Source organism: Rana temporaria, chromosome 2 (genome assembly GCF_905171775.1).
Source record: "Rana temporaria chromosome 2, aRanTem1.1, whole genome shotgun sequence".
Lineage (NCBI taxonomy): Eukaryota > Metazoa > Chordata > Amphibia > Anura > Ranidae > Rana > Rana temporaria.
In genome coordinates, this window is record NC_053490.1 from 368,148,164 (window position 1) to 368,164,401 (window position 16,238).

A 16,238-nucleotide genomic window follows, 5' to 3' on the forward strand; every position below is an offset into this window, starting at 1 on the left:
GTCCAAAACGTCCCCCGTCAGCAGCCGCATAATTGATGTCAGCAGCCGCATAGCCTGTCCTGTCAGCTATGCCGGAAATGCGAAGATGGAGAGAAGATATCTAAGCCACGGGTTCCTGAAGTGGATATACTGCGGCTTAGAACCAGGGATTGCGGCGGTACAGGTCAGCGGGACTGGGGGGTGAGGACTACGGGGACCTGTGTAAGTTCAACTTACGGATTTTTCTGTAAAGTTGAACTTACACTTGAAAGTGGTTGTAAACCCCATTCATTAAATTTGACCTAGGCACATATGCATGTAGTGTTTAGCTATCTCTCTCCAAAGTGCCATGTCTCTCTGGTGCTCCGCTACTCTGTTATCAGCAGAGTCACATCTGCCAAGTTCTCCGACACACAGAGCAGCTAAAACTTTGTGTCGGGAAGATGCTTAGAGGTAGATTAACAGAGTACAGCTTTGCATGCTCCTTTGTTTCTTTGCCTATGTGGAGGGGTGTGTGTGCCTTTCCTTCAATAAGCTCTCACACAGTGTAAGCCCAGACTCCACACCTACCTCTATGTGCTGCTGAAACAGGAAGAAAGATTTGTAACATGATCTGCACTTTCCACAGTGTAGAAAGGGAAAGACAGCAAATACATAAGTAAAACTTATGTAGGGATATTTGTTTTATCTCTGTGTATCATATAAAGCTGTTCACTCCACTGGGTGTAAAAGAGGGTTTACAACTTAGTGAATTGACCCAAATGTTCAGTAAATCTCCAATACCAACATTAAATAAATATATACCCTACTTGTCCGTTCCATATATCCAAAATTGCAGCCTGTGAAGGATTACTACAGATGATAAACTGAGTGACATAAAATAGTCACATAACACTGGGAGATTTGTTTTGAAACCCACTCAATAGACGTGAACAAGAGAGGTAATATGCTATCTATACGCTTCTATGGGCAGAGGGAGGCACAGAGAGCTGATGAGGTTGCTGGAAAGTTATACCTATTGAGTGGTGGTGGCAAAATCTCTGCTATTTTATAGTGTTGCAAAGACTACAGCCCATGAGACCTGGGAGCCAGACTGGATTTAAGATTTGGTGCCCGATAGTAAGAGCCTAGAGATAATGTTGTATAATTATTACAGGTAATGATTGTTGCACTAACCTTACAGCTCTGCTGGTGCATGTTACAGGCAGTAACAATGCCATCAGTAATGTCTCGCCCTGACCTCTCCACCAAATATTCAGCCAGTCTATGTGCCAAGAAGCTCTTGCCTGTGCCACTAGGACCAGATAACAGCAATCTTCTATGTTTCAACAACAGGCTAACATAATGCTGAAGCATGGGCTTGGGGATGAGAGATTCAAACACCAGCAGATCCACACATCTTTCCTTCAGACCTGATAATTTAAAAAAGAAAAGGAAAAAATTAGCATGAAAGAGATAGAGGCCTCGTTCACACTGAGCATTTAAATTCAAGCCCTGTGCACCCTGGGTGCGTTTGGGGCCATGCACCGGCACTCACATGAATGTCATATTCGGAGCAGAAGATGTATCAGTGCAGCCGATGTGTCCTAAGAGACAGCTATGGGACTGGCAGCACGGGGATGCACACATCTGTGCATTCCTGTGTCTGTATAACACAGCCCTGCACTGGGCATGAATTAAAACACCCCATGTGAATGAGCCCACAGACAAAAAGGCAACAACATCTCAAGCTCTGGTGGCAACTGTCCAACCTTTTAGCTTTAAGATAACATTGGTGGTGTTTCGCAAATTTCTAGATGGAGGGATTTCAGGTGCTTGTGTATCCAGAGCCCTAGATATGTGTCCTAGGTTGTATCCACTCAGAGAATCCTTGCCAAGGCCCAATGTAGCTCCTGGATCAACCTGATTTACATAGTCCTAAAAAGAAAAAAAAGATTGTTAGGAAGGAAGAAGGCATAATAAAGGTAAAGCAAAAGCAAACAGTGTGTTACTAAGTACCTGAAAGGTTTGGCACACAGCTTCATCCAGACTTTTCCAATCTGCTTTGTTACTAATCTTTAAATAACCCAAGAGGAACTCCTGCTGTTTCAGATCCTACAGATAAAGATATGGGAGTGTCAGATAAAAGAGCTCACTCTTATACATAAAATATGAAGCATTACCCACAAATGTGTTCCATATGCACAGATGTTGTCTGAACCAATTCCTTTAGACAAGCTTATACTACTAAAAAAACTTGTTTACAACTGTTTCCACATTTTTCCTTGAAATTACTTGATATGTGCATATATGAATTGATGTGTTAATGCAAGAAGAGAGGGCAATGGGCTTTACATCCAGCCGACTTTCACTTTTACCCAAGTTACATGTAAACTTAAAGCAATGAATGAAGAACACGTTCATTATCCATATTCACAAATGGATAGCTATCAAATGAATGGCTTGTCAAATACACACCTATATTTTGGAAAAAAAGGTTTGCGTTAATGGAAATGATGGAGTATTTTCGGTAAGTGCACATTTCAGGTCAGCAAAGTGGGGAGTATATAAAATACAGTATGTATATGGTGTGACTTAGGCCTCTTGCACACGGGAGTAAAAAAAAGACATGTTTTTTACGGATATGAAATGGAGATGCATTGTTGTCTATGCAACCATGCGCACAGCTGAGTAAAGATCAGTAATACAGCGTTAAGTAAAGAGCAGTAAAACAAAAACAGAAAATTTTACATTTCAGTGCAGTAATTTACTCACATACACATGTTTACTCGTCTATAAGCATGTTTACGCGAGTATAAAGGAGTACAGTTAGGTCCATATATATTTGGACACAGGCACAATTTTTTATTTTTCAGATATTTACCAAAACATATTCAAGCTATAGTTATATAATGGATATGGGCTGAAAATACATACTCTCAGGTTTGAGGGTATGTACATCCAAATCGGAGGAAGGGTTTAGGAATTACAGCTCTTAAGAATAGCCACCCCCCTTTTTCAAGGGACCAAAAGTAATTGGGACAATGGAATCAAAAGCTGTTTTATGGCCAGGTGTGGGCTACTCCTTCGTTATTTCTTCATCCATTAAGCAGGTAAAAGGTCTGCTGTGTACACACGATCGGAATTTCTGACAACAAATGTTTGATGGGGGCTTGTTATCGGAAATCCCGACCGTGTGTAGGCTCCATCGGACATTTGCTGTTGAAATTTCCGACAACAAAAATTTGAGAGCTGGTTCTCAAATTTTCCGATCGGGTGTACATAATTCCGACGCACAAAATTCCACGCATGCTCGGAATCAAGCAGAAGAGCCGCACTGGCTATTGAACTTCATTTTTCTCTTCTCCTCGTACGTGTTGTACGTCACGCGTTCTTGACGTTCAGAATTTCCGACAACATTTGTGTGACCGTGTGTATGCAAGACAAGTTTGAGCCAACATCCGCCGGAAAAAAAATCCACGGTTCTGTTGTCGGAATGTCCAATTGTGTGTACGCGGCATAAGGCTTGATGTACACGGGACGTTTTACAACCTCTCCTAGACAATTTAACTTGACAGTAACCGACGTTTAAAAACATCAGTTTTTCCGCGTTTACAAGCCTGTAAAAACGTCTGTAAACGAAATGCGGTTAATGCGATTTACCACATTTACAAGCATTTACAAGCTGTTACAGGCATTTGGCATTTCCAAAAAATGCCTATAAACGTCTATAAACGACCCTGTGTACATGTACTGATAAGATAACAGAGGAGAGTTCAGGGGCAGCGGAAAAAAATGCCCCCCTCTGCTCCTAAACGTCCATTTAGCAGCAGTATATATGAGGCCTAAGTGAGGCATTTGCATTTGGAACCTTATGCTGTGAACCTACATCATGCGTTCAAAGAAGCTGTCCATGCAAGTGAAACAGGCAATTGTAAGGCCTCATGTACATTGCTGCTGATAAACTGACGTTTAGGAGCAGTTGAGCATTTTTTTCAGCTGCCTCTGAACTCTCCTCTATGTTACCTTATTAACACGTATACACAGAGTCGTTTATAGCCGTTTCCTGGCCGTTGAGGTCAGAAGCATTTTTTGGAAAGCTTCATGGATGTTCAGAGGCATTTGAAACCCCAAATGCCTGTAACAGCTTGTAAACGCGGTAACTCGTGTTTAGCCGCTTTTTTTTTCTAGGCGTTTTTAATGGAGATACATTTCTGACCACTTGCAATGCACAAAACGCTTCTAAATGCAAACGCGACTCTAAATATGGTTACTAGCTGTCAAGTTCCATCATTAAGGAGAGGTTTTAAAACATCCCGTGTACATGAGGCTTAAGGCTTCAAAAATGAAACAAATCCATCAGAGAGATAGCAGTAACATTAGGAGTGGCCACATCAACAGTTTGGTACATTCTGAGGAAAGAAGAAAGCACTGGTGAGCTCAGCAATATAAAAAGGCCTTGATGTCCACATAAGACAACAGTGGTGGATGATCGCAGGATCCTCTCTATGGTAAAGAACAACCCATTCACAACATCCAGACAAGTGAAAAACCCATTCACAAAATCCAGACAAGTGAACGACAATGTCCAGGAGGTGGGTGTATCATTGTCAAAGTCTAAAATCGAGAGAAGACTTCACAAGAGCAAATGCAGAGGGTTCACCACAAGGTGCAAACCATTCATAAGCCTGAAGAATAGAAAAGCAAGATTAGCCAAAAAACATCTAAAAAATCCAGACCAGTTCTGGAAAAGCATTCTTTAGATGGATGAAACTAAGATTTTTCTGCACCAGAATGACGGAAAGAAAAAAGTGTGGAGAAGGCTTGGAACAGCTCATGATCCAAACGTCATCTGTAAAACATGGTGGAGGCAGTGTGATGGCAGTGGCATGCATTGCTTCCAGTATCACTGAGTCATTGGTGTTTATTGATCATGTGACAGAAGACAGAAGCAGTCGGATGAATTCGGCAGTGTTTAAAGATATCCTGTCAGCCCAGATTCAGCCAAATGCAGCAAAGTTGATTGGATGGCGCTTCACAGTACAGATGGACAATGAAAGCAACCCAGGAGCTTTTGAAGGAAAAGAAGTAGAATATTCTGTAATGGCCGAGCCAATCACCTGATCTCAACCCAAATGAGAATGCATTTCACTTGCTGAAGGCAAAACTAAAGGCAGAAAGACCCACAAACAAAGAACAACTGAAGACAGCTGTGTTTAATACCTGGCAAAGCATCAGAAAGGAGGAAACCCAGTCTTTGGTAATGTCCATGGGTTCCAGACTTTAGGCAGTCATTGCAGTAAAGGATTCTCAATAAAATATAAAAAATTACCATTTTATTTATGAATATATTCACTTGTCCAGTTACATTTGAGCCCCTGAAAATGGGGGGGGGGGGGGTCGGAGTATAAAAATGGTTGCAGTTCCTAAAATGTGTACTTTAATTTATGTTCAACACCTGAAATTAAAGCTGAAAGTCTGCACTTCAAATTAATTTGGATTGTTTTGTTTTAATTTTATTCTGATGGCATACAGAGCCAAAAGTATGAAAAATGTGCCTGTGTCCAAATATATATGGACCCAACTGTATATTACGACACTGGCAATGAAGAAGAATTTTACTCGTTTATAAGATTACTCATCTTTACTCGCCTATAACCAACATTACTGAGGTCTACACACATTTTTTTTACTCACGGACTTTCTGTCAACAAGTTCCTGAGTAAACATCAGTAAATTATTACGCCCGTGTACAACTGGCCTTATGGTCCTATTTCCTTCATTTTCCCATTCCTAAATAAAAAAAACATAACTGGATGTTAACATTTATGCCTAGTAACGCCATAGATTGTTGATCCAGTGAATATCCGATTGCCTTCTGTGGGATCAGGAATAATAAAAAAAATTCCCACGGGAACATATTAGATAATGTGTTATAGGGCTTTTTTGTGGCTTTCTCTGGATCAACAATTGGTATAGGGCTCTGTATATTGTGATTTTCTATTTATTTGCTCCATTTATTTATTTATTTTCTATTGGTTGGGCAAAATAAATATGTGCCATGTATTACATAAAAATATTTGATATACACTTTTGTAAAATCTGAATATCAAACTGTGCAGTTACCACCCTTGCTAACTACAGCCTAGCAGTGCTGACAACCTACCAGATTAAAATTTACTGATGCAACACCCAAAATTTACTGGCATTTCCAAAACTACAGTTTTAGGTGCAAATTTCAGTATTTAGGCTACAAAAAAAGTATAATATGCAGTTAGCAATGTGATTGAGCCTGGGTTCACACTATAGCGAGGCAGGAACCAGCGATTCGCATCTCTCCCACAGGCAGTTCACATTGCCCTCTGTGAAAGTGTCAGTACAATATTAACCACTTGCCGCCCGCCATATAGCAAAATGGCGGGGGTAAAGTGGTTGCAGTATCCTGACTGGACATCATATGACGTTGGCAGGATATCAAGCCGCAGTGCACCACCGGGGGCGGGCATAGCGGTGATCGGTGGTGTGGTGTGTCATTCTGACACACGGCAACTCCGATCTAGGTAAAGAGTCTCCAACGGTGACTCTTTACCACATGATCAGCCATGTCATATCACGGTTGATCACAATGTAAACAGGAAGAGCCGTTGATTGGCTTTTCCTCACTCGCGGCTGCTCTCCTGACAGGGGAGGTCTGTGCTGATAGTTTATCAGTGCAGCACCCCCTCCGATCCCACCCAGAACCACCAGGATGGCCACCCCACTGGACCACCAGGTATGCCCCCCCTAGACCACCAGGAAATGGCAATCTGTGCCCAGGCACAATGCCTACCACTGACAGAGCCACCATGGGAGTGCCCATCAGTGCCGCCTATCCATGCCCATCAGTGCTGCATATCAGTGCCACACATCAGTGCCGCCCATTAGTGCCACCTCATCGGTGTTGCCTTATCAGTGCCCATCAGTAAGGAGAAACATACTTATTTACCAAATTTTGGAACCAAAACAGAATTTTTTATTTTTTTCAACATTTTCGGTATTTTTTTTTATTTGTTTAGCAAAAAAGAAAAAAAACGCAGGTGTGATCTAATACCACCAAAAGAAAGCTCTGTTTGTGGGAACAAAATGATAAAATTTTTGTTTGGGTACAGTGTAGCATGACCGCACAATTGTAATTTTAACAGCGACAGCGCTGAAAGCTGAATATTGGCTTGGGCAGGAAGGTGTTGAAGTGCCCTGTATGGAAGTGGTTAATGACACCCCCCATATCGGTTAACAGATCGCGGTGCGAACTGTGGATTCGGAAAAGAATCAGATCACATGGGTGGGAACACCCATGAAATCAGATTCCAGTACGGGAACAAAAAAGGCCCTGCACCTTTTTCGTGCGAATCCAATGTAAGTTCAGCCATACAAACTGTATGGCTGAGCTCACATTGAACAGACATCACATGTGATCAGCACAGAAATGCGGGTGCCAATCACATGCAATGTCTGTGTTCGCATATGTGTGAACCCAGGCTTAAGGTAGATATTAAGAAAAAAAAAGATAATTTTTATTTCATTCTTGATATAGTAAGTCGCTTAGAGACAAGAGAGCAAGTTAGAATGGGCAGGCACGCACATACATGAAATTGACTCACACAGTGACACTGACAGAAGTGTGCAGCAGCACAGATGATGGTGACCACTCACTGACATGACACGTCCCCTCCTGAGCAGGGCCGGCCCTATGATGGGACCGGGTGGTACCATGGGTACCAGGCAGCACTTTTAGGGGGGCAGCATACTGATCCTGATCCATAGAGCCATGGCAGGTCCTCTTTATATTCCTTTACATGTAAAGAGTCTCGACAGGTCCTCTATATACATGTATAGAGCCATGACAGGTCCTCTTTATACATGTATAGAGCCATGACAGGTCCTCTTTATACATCTATAGAGCCATGACAGGCCCTCGTTATACACCTTTATACATGTATAGAGTCATGTCAAGTACTCTTTATAGTCCTATATACATTTATAGAGCCATGACAGGTCCTCTTGATATTCCTTTACATGTAAAGAGTAATGACAGGTCCTCTATATACATGTATAGAGCCATGACAGGTCCTCTTTATAGTCCTATACATGTATAGAGCAATGACAGGTCCTCTTTATACTCCTTTATACATGTATAGAGCCATGACAGGTCCACTTTATACTCCTTTATACATGTATAGAGCCATGACGGGTCCCCTTTAATTATCATGATATAAAATAATGAATGTGGGGGCCTTTTGGTTGGCGTGATTTTTTTTCTGGGGGGGGGGGGGGGGGTTGCAGCATTTCATTCTTGGTCCCAGGCAGCACAATGTCTTGGGCCGGCACTGCTCCTGAGTCACAGTGACTCTCTCTCTCTCCACATTAGGTGGTCCCTTCAAGCCATCCCGGCCGCTCCGCTTGACTCCCTTGCACCATGACAATACAAGATATGCTCAGGCACCACCTCCATGAGACCTGCCCCCGCCTGCACTGCCCAAACACACTGTAGCAGGCACTCGGATGGTCTTGGCTAGCTACAGACTTGAACTGCACTTGCGCAGTTCCGAGCCGAGCGTCACAGCCATATTTTTTACTGGCAACCTTTTCCTGTCACTGGAATTTACTGGCAGGAGAAAAGTGCCCCTTATTTACCATCTGCCAGTAAAAATACTGACAATTAGCAATACTGCAGCCCAGCTAAGCATTACAATTAACAGCTAAGATTTGGGCTATGCAGGGCTTTCCTAGGAGGCAATAACAAACAATTCGGACAATTGAAAATTACTATTATCACACACAATATTCCCAACTTCTGAAAACAATTGTACTGCTGGTGCAAATTGCTTCACATTGGTCTGAGAACAGTCATGTGTCTCACTCACCATATTTTTTTGTAAAATAGTTCCTCTTTTGAACAATCTAACTGTCCAACACAGCTAACCATGAGGCAAATTCTTAAAGTGGTTTCTAAAGGCAGAAGTTTTTTACACTAATGCATTCTCTGCATGAAGGTAAAAAAAATTCTGTGTGCAGCTCTCCCTCCCCCAGCCCCCCAAATACTTACCTGAGCCCATTCTCGTTCCAACAATGTGCATGAGAACAGCTACTTTCTCAGGTCTATCCCTCCTCATTGGCTCAGACATTTACAGTCAGTGAGGAGGGAGTGGGGGGCAGGGCAGAGACCCACTCAGCGTGTCAATGAACGGGAGCGAGCACATAGGGGGGTTCATTTACTAAAGGCAAATCCACTTTGCACTGCAAGTGCACTTGAAAGTGCAGTCGCTGTAGATCCGAGGAGGACATGCAAGGAAAAAAAAAACAGCATTTTTGCTTGCACATTATTGGATGATAAAATCAGCAGAGCTTCCCCTCAGATTTACAGCGACTGCACTTCCAAGTGCACAGCAAAGTGGATTTTCCTTTAGTAAATAAATGCCATAGTGCCGGGGTGTCAAACTCGATTTCATCGTGGGCCACATAAGTATTATGATTGCCCTCAAAAGGGCTGGTTGTATCTGTAAGATTAGATGTCCAGCGCATCCTCTCCCCATATATTATATGTCAAGAGCAACCCCACCATCAAAAGTTGAGTCCCCCACTCTCCCTTACATCACAGTGCACCCCCCTTTCCTTATGCTGCTGCTGGGAAGAAGCCGGATGCATTGCTTGAGAGCAGAAAGTAAGGGTCTGGAGGAGGACCAGAGGAGGGCTGGAGCTATCCTGCAGCTGCAGGAGAGGTGCGAGGGCCACATGAAATGGCCTGGAGGGCCGGATTCGGCCCGCGGGCCTTGTGTTTGACACCTGTGCCATAGTGACTTGCTATGTGGTCACTCGGAGGGGGGGAGCCAGAGCACCTGCGGGGCACCCGAGTAGAGGAGGATCGGGGCTGCTCTGTGCAAAACTGTTGCACAGAGCAGGCAAGTATGTTTATTAAAAAAATAATAATAACCCTTTAAATAATTTTAAAATATAATAGGCAAATGTGGCGGTCTTCATCCCCCCTCACAACCCCACCTATTACATATATAACTAAAAACTAAGGCAAGACATTTTATAACATGAAAACACTGACAATTGTTTATAATACATTGATTACATTGACATATACAGTATAATTAGAAGAATAATACATTCAACAATGCAAAATACAACTGGCATCAAGCAATATCACAGTGCCAAAAAGAATTTGTTCTTTTATGCTCTGCTTGAGGCCTGTAAATGGCTGAAGAATGTAATGACTGAGGAGTGAGCCAGTTGCTTGACATTTGAAAGAATACCATATATGGCTTTTCAAGAAAGACAAAAGAACTACCTGATTTTCTGTACCATCTTCTACAACATTGTATTTGCGAACCAAAAATTCCATCCTAAGAGGCTGCAATCTCAGAGAAATGCCTCCATAAAAAGTGGTAGAAAATAAAGATCTGCCAATCCCAACTCACCAAATATGTTTTCACTGTCATTGTAGGTTACTGCCCTTGCTGCAGCTTCAATAAAGCTTTCAAGAGGTATACTCCTTTTAATTATTCTGTTTAGGTATATAATTTACATTGTCATACTTTTAGACAGCTGTGAGGATGACAAGTTTGGTGCTGCTCATTCATTGTATGTGATGACTTCATTGTGGAAGCAGTGCCAGAACCGGCTTCGGGGACTGACCACGCATCCCCCAACTGGTTGGGAAGAATCTTGCATGAGTGAGGAATAAGGTAAGTATTCAGCCTCGTACACACGACCGGTTTTCTCTGCAAGAACGCTGCTGGGAGAGCTGTCTCATCGAGAAAACTGCCTGGAATCTTGACGAGAAAAATAGAGAACCTGCTCTCTATTTTCTCATCGGGATTCTCGGCAGAGCGTTTCCGGACGAGAAAACCGTTCGTCAGTATGCTTACCTGTCCCCAGGTAAACCCACGCATGCTTGATGAGACTTGGACGCATGCGCAGTAGCATATAAGGGTAGTGTAGGGTGAAGCAAGATGGCGGCGACTGCATCAAATGTGAAAAGCGCCGGCTCGTAGTAGTTGATGGCGTCAACGCGTTCTTGCCATTCAAAAGAACGGCGGTTCTTTTGAATGGGCGTCTGTATGCACGGCAAGCTTGCCAGGAATACCGTCAGGAAAACCAAAGGTTTTTTTCCGGATTCCCGGCCGTGTGTACAGGGCCTTCCTCTACTTTACTAAACCAGACTAAGCATGCATTTAACCCTTCAGCTTTAACAAATGAAATTGCAAACACTTACACCTCAACATACATATCAGAAGATTGTAATGTGAGAGACCAAACAACTTACCCCTTTAATAATATGCTGTGGGGGAACTCTTATAACAGCACGCAATGTCACTTCCCTCTGAAGAGACCCATTTATACCGTCCATTGGAGAAAGATCTGAAATAGATGCACCGCAATTTTATTATTAGTGTAGAATTTATTTTTGTCAGCATGTAGTATGCAGAAGATGAAAGTGAAAATAAAAGGCTTGCTTTTAATTAGATGTTTGAGTATAGAATGGTTTGCGAATGTTAGGATTAACTTGCTTCAGTGACAACGCAGTATCTATAAGCGATGAAAATAATTTGAGCATTGCTTACAACAGGTGAGTGTCATAGCAAGCATATACATGCATTTTAAAGGGTGTGTCTGACACATTTGAAACACGCTGCAACCATTAAGACCCCTTTCACACTGAGGCGTTTCTCAGGTGCTTTTGGTCTAAAAATAGCGCCTGTGAAGCGTCTGAAAAATGCCTCACCTGCAGCTGCGAGTGCTTTCACACTGGGGTGGTGCGCTTGCAGGACGTTAGAAAAAGTCCCGCAAGCAGCATCTCCACTGAAATCAATGGGCCCCGCTGCGGAAGCGCTTGCAAAGTGTTTCGGCAGCGGCGATTTGTGAGCACTTTTAACCCTTTATTCGGGCTGCTAGCTGGGGGGTTAAAAGAGCCCTGGTATCTGCCGAAAAGCACCGCTATAACATCGGTAAAGCATTGCTAAAATTAGAGACGCTTTATTACCAACGCCCCCTCGCCCCAGTGTGAAAAGTAGCCTTACATTCACCACAGAAGCAGAACTGAACTTTCCACAACATATGGAATATATATATATATATATTATATATTACACACACACATAATCGGCCTCTTGCACACAGAACTTTTTTTCCAACTCATGCATATCTATCTCTAACATGAATGCAGAAGCTCCATACCACTCTGCCCACTGACAAATGGGAGAATATGCTGAAAATACCCAACCTGTCAGATTGTCTTTCCATCTGAAAATAACATTTTGGTATTGCTGTTCTTCAAAGTTGCTGATGAAATCTCCTTACCTGTATCCGACGATGGAGGAATTCCTAGAGACTGCGTAAGAGTCAAAGCTAGGGACCGCCGCGGGGATGGGCAAGATGATGAGTTACTCGAATTTACTGAGAAGGGTGGTACTTTCAGACGATCATTTTCTTTCTTCAAAAGGTCAACTTCAAGCTAATAAAATGTAAACGTGGTAATTTAGAAAAAAAAAAAAAGTTTAAACTGTAATTTACAGTGCATTGAAAAAGTATTCATACCCATTGAAAGTTTTCCAAATTTTGTTACGTTACAACAAAAAACATAAATGTATTTTATTGGGATTTTATATGATAGACCAACACAAAAGTGGCACATAATCGTGAAATGGAAGGAAAATTATAAATGGTTTTCAAAGTTTTTTTAAAAAATATCTGAAAAGTGTGGGGTGCATTTGTATTTAGCCCCCTTTACCCCTATCTAAAATCTAGTAAAACCAATTGCCTTCAGAAGTCACCTAATTAGTAAATATAGTCCACCTGTGTGTAATTTAATCTCAGTATAAATACAGTCTGTGAAGCCTTCAGAGGTTTGTTAGAGAACCTTGGTGAACAAACAGCACCATGAAGGCCAAGGAACACAACAGACAACTCAGGGATAATGTTGTGGAGAAGTTTAAAGCAGAGTAAGGTTATAAAAAAAATATCCCTAGCTTTGAACATCTCACGGAGCACTGTTCAATCCATAACCCGAGTATGGCACAACTGCAAACCTACCAAGACATGGCTGTCCACCTAAACTGACAGGCACAGAGTTTGCAAGAAACCATGTGGGGGACACAGCAAACATGTGGAAGAAGGTGCTCTGGTCAGATGAGACCAAAATTGAACTTTTTGGCCTAAAAGCAAAACGTTATGTGTGGCGGAAAACTAACACTGCACATCACCCTGAACACACCATCCCCACAGTGAAACATGGTGGTGCCAGCCTCATGTTGTGGGCATGCTTTTCTTCAGCAGGGACAGGGAAGCTGGTCAGAGTTGATGCAAAGATGGATGGAGCCAAATACAGGGCAATCTAAGAAGAAAACCTGTCTACAAAAGACTTGAGACTGGGGCTGAGGTTCACCTTCCAGCAGGACAATGACTCTAAACATACAGCCAGAGATACAATGGAATAGTTTAGATCAAAGCATTTTTTTGTCCTAGAATGGCACAGTCAAAATCCAGACCTAAATCCAATTGAGAATCTGTGGCAAGACTTGAACATTTCTGTTCACAGACACTCTCTGTTCAATCTGACAGAGCTTGAGCTATTTTGCAAAGAAGAATGGGCAAAAATGTCTCTCTCTAGATGTGCAAAGCTGGTAGAGACATCCCCAAAAAGACGTGCAGCTGTAATTGCAGCCAAAGGTGGTTCTACAAAGTATTGACTCAGGGGGGCTGAATACAAATGCATGCCACACTTTTCAGATATTTATTTGTTTGTTTATTTGTTATTTGTAATGGTTTTGAAAACCATTTATCATTTTCCTTTCACTTCACAATTATGTGCCACTTTGTGTTGATCTATCATATTAAAATCGCAATAAAATACATTTACGGTTTTTGGTTGTAACATGATAAAATGTGGAAAATTTCAAGGGGTATGAATACTTTTTCAAGGCACTGTAGATATATTATGCCACACGGCGTTACAACAAGATGAAATCTTGGTACCATTTTGAAGGCGAGTTAACACAGGTGCTTTTTTTAAATCCGTGTACAAATTGAGCTGGGTTTACCAAATATCAATTAGTAAAATACTGCACTGTGTACATGATTGCTCAAAGGGTTTAGCGGTGTTCACTTCGCATTGGGTACACTACTAAGCATATTTTCAGTATATGCAATTTAACATTCCATGGAAAAACATTGCTAACTAAAATGTTTAAAACCTGATGATAACACAGGAAGTTGACATTTCCAAATTTTCGAAAACACTGCCTTTACACCTATGCCTTGCGGTGATGCGTGTCACTGCATTGCATGGTAAAGCACCATGTGCATGTCAGTGCATTGCGGTATCATTCATTTTAAATGACCTGCCAAACGAATGAGCTGCCTTAAAGTGATTGTAAATGATCACCTTGTAAAACAACCCATGCAGGTTAAAATAGAAATGAAAGGCAAAACATTTTTGTATAGATATAAAAAAAACATTATAAATACCTTTTTTCCCTTTTTTATAAGTGATCACATTCCCTTTGTTCTCAGCTGCATAAGAGCTGGGGGGAGGAGAAGCAGCAGCATACTGAGCTTCCCAGTGAATAGCTGTGCAGCGGTAGTGTCAAAACAAGTCTGATCATTGGAGGAGAGCAGGCTGAGTTCCCAGCATAGCTAGAGAACTGACCACGTTGTGTTCTCCTGCTTAGTGTGGTCAGTTTTAATAGGAAAGCAGAGGGACTGTCATGAGCACCATGAATTTCACATAAAGGAAGCAATACAAAGAGAACAGGATACTTTATCATACAAGTACATGGTACAGCAGGCACATATCAGGAATATGAAGTGTTGGGGTAACAAACGCTTTAATGCAATGCACTAACAAGTGCCATAACATATGTTAAAGTGGTTGTAAAGGCAGAAGGTTATTTATCTGAATGCATTCTATGCATGAAGATAAAAAGCCTTCTGTGTGCAGCAGCCTCCCCCCTCAGCCCCCCACCACTTATCTGAGGTCCCTCTCTGTCCAGCGATGTCCAAGAGTATCTCAGCTGTCCGTGATTCTCCCTCCTGACTGGCTGAGACACAGCAGTAGCGCTATTGGTGGCTGCTGCTGTCAGTCCGCTAGCCCATCAGGGGAGAGAGGGGGCGTGGCCGGGTCTCCATTTCTGAATCGACTCAGGGAGCTGTAACTCGGCTCGGGTGCCCCTATAGCAAGCTGTTAGCTGTGGGGGCACTAAACAAAACGTTGGGGCCAGGATCACAGAAAAGGGACCCGAGAATAAAAAGATCAGTGCAGCTTTGTGCAAATCGCCTGGAGCAAACTCATTCGGTGGAAAACACTGTTTTAAATTACAGTGCAGTGTCGTGAACTAACCGCAGGAATTTATGGACTCAATAATGCTGCATACACACGACCGGATTTTCCTTCGGAAAAACCTTGGATGGTTTTTCCCGACGGAGTTCCGCTCAAGCTTGGCTTGCATACACACGGTCACACAAAAGTTCTCTGAACTTTCATCAGTCAAGAACGTTGTTATGTACAACACTATGACGAGCCGAGAAAACGAAGTTCAATGCTTCCAAGCATGCGTCGAATTGTTTCCGAGCACGCGTCGGAATTTTGCACGTTGGAATTACTACAGACGATCAGATTTTCCGTTAGGAATTTTTTCCATTGGAAAATTTGAGAACCAGCTATCAATCTTTTGTTGGCGGAAATTCCGAAAGCAAAAGTCCGATGGAGCATACACACAGTCGGAATTTCCGTTCAAAAGCTCACATCGGACTTTTGCGGTCAGAATTTCCGATCGTGTGTATGGGACATAGGTGTTCAGAGACAAAACACAGGGAAATGTGCCTGTATTGGGAGATGTATTGTTTTTGCGCACAGTGTAAGCATCCACAATAACATAAAAAAAAAAACACACTCATTTTAAATAAATAGCTTATTATGGAACCGACATCTGGCGATATGACATCAAATATGGTTATGTACATAGCAGCTTGTTTTCACAGTAAAGAAAAGAAGTGATGTAACTTTTAGCACTTTCCTCTTGTCCAGTCTTAATAAACAAGGCCCTTTTTATTACCTGCATATTGTGCATAGTTTCACGTAGCTGCTCTAGCTGATGAGCAGAGTTAAGTGCTTCCAAACGAATGTCGGTTAACTTCATCTCTTTTTCCCATAATTCCGAACGCAATTCTGACACTTCTCTCTTTTCTGGCTCTTCCCCTTCTTGAGTCTCAAATATGCTATATAGAGAGAAAGAAAT

At 42.2% G+C, this 16,238-nt stretch overlaps 1 protein-coding gene across 6 annotated transcripts in view; it reads right to left on the bottom strand.

The window, feature by feature from the left end:
• Nucleotides 1–16,238, bottom strand: part of NAV1 (neuron navigator 1) — a 282,057-nt gene that overhangs the window by 48,711 nt on the left and 217,108 nt on the right. For all 6 annotated transcript variants that reach the window (XM_040337722.1, XM_040337721.1, XM_040337720.1 and 3 more), the window contains 6 exons: nucleotides 16,056–16,218; nucleotides 12,304–12,457; nucleotides 11,270–11,364; nucleotides 1,978–2,073; nucleotides 1,731–1,896; nucleotides 1,156–1,391 (listed from right to left, as the gene is read on the bottom strand). In XM_040337722.1, coding sequence (XP_040193656.1) covers nucleotides 1,156–1,391; nucleotides 1,731–1,896; nucleotides 1,978–2,073; nucleotides 11,270–11,364; nucleotides 12,304–12,457; nucleotides 16,056–16,218 — 910 coding nt within the window. The remainder of the gene's footprint in view (nucleotides 1–1,155; nucleotides 1,392–1,730; nucleotides 1,897–1,977; nucleotides 2,074–11,269; nucleotides 11,365–12,303; nucleotides 12,458–16,055; nucleotides 16,219–16,238) is intronic.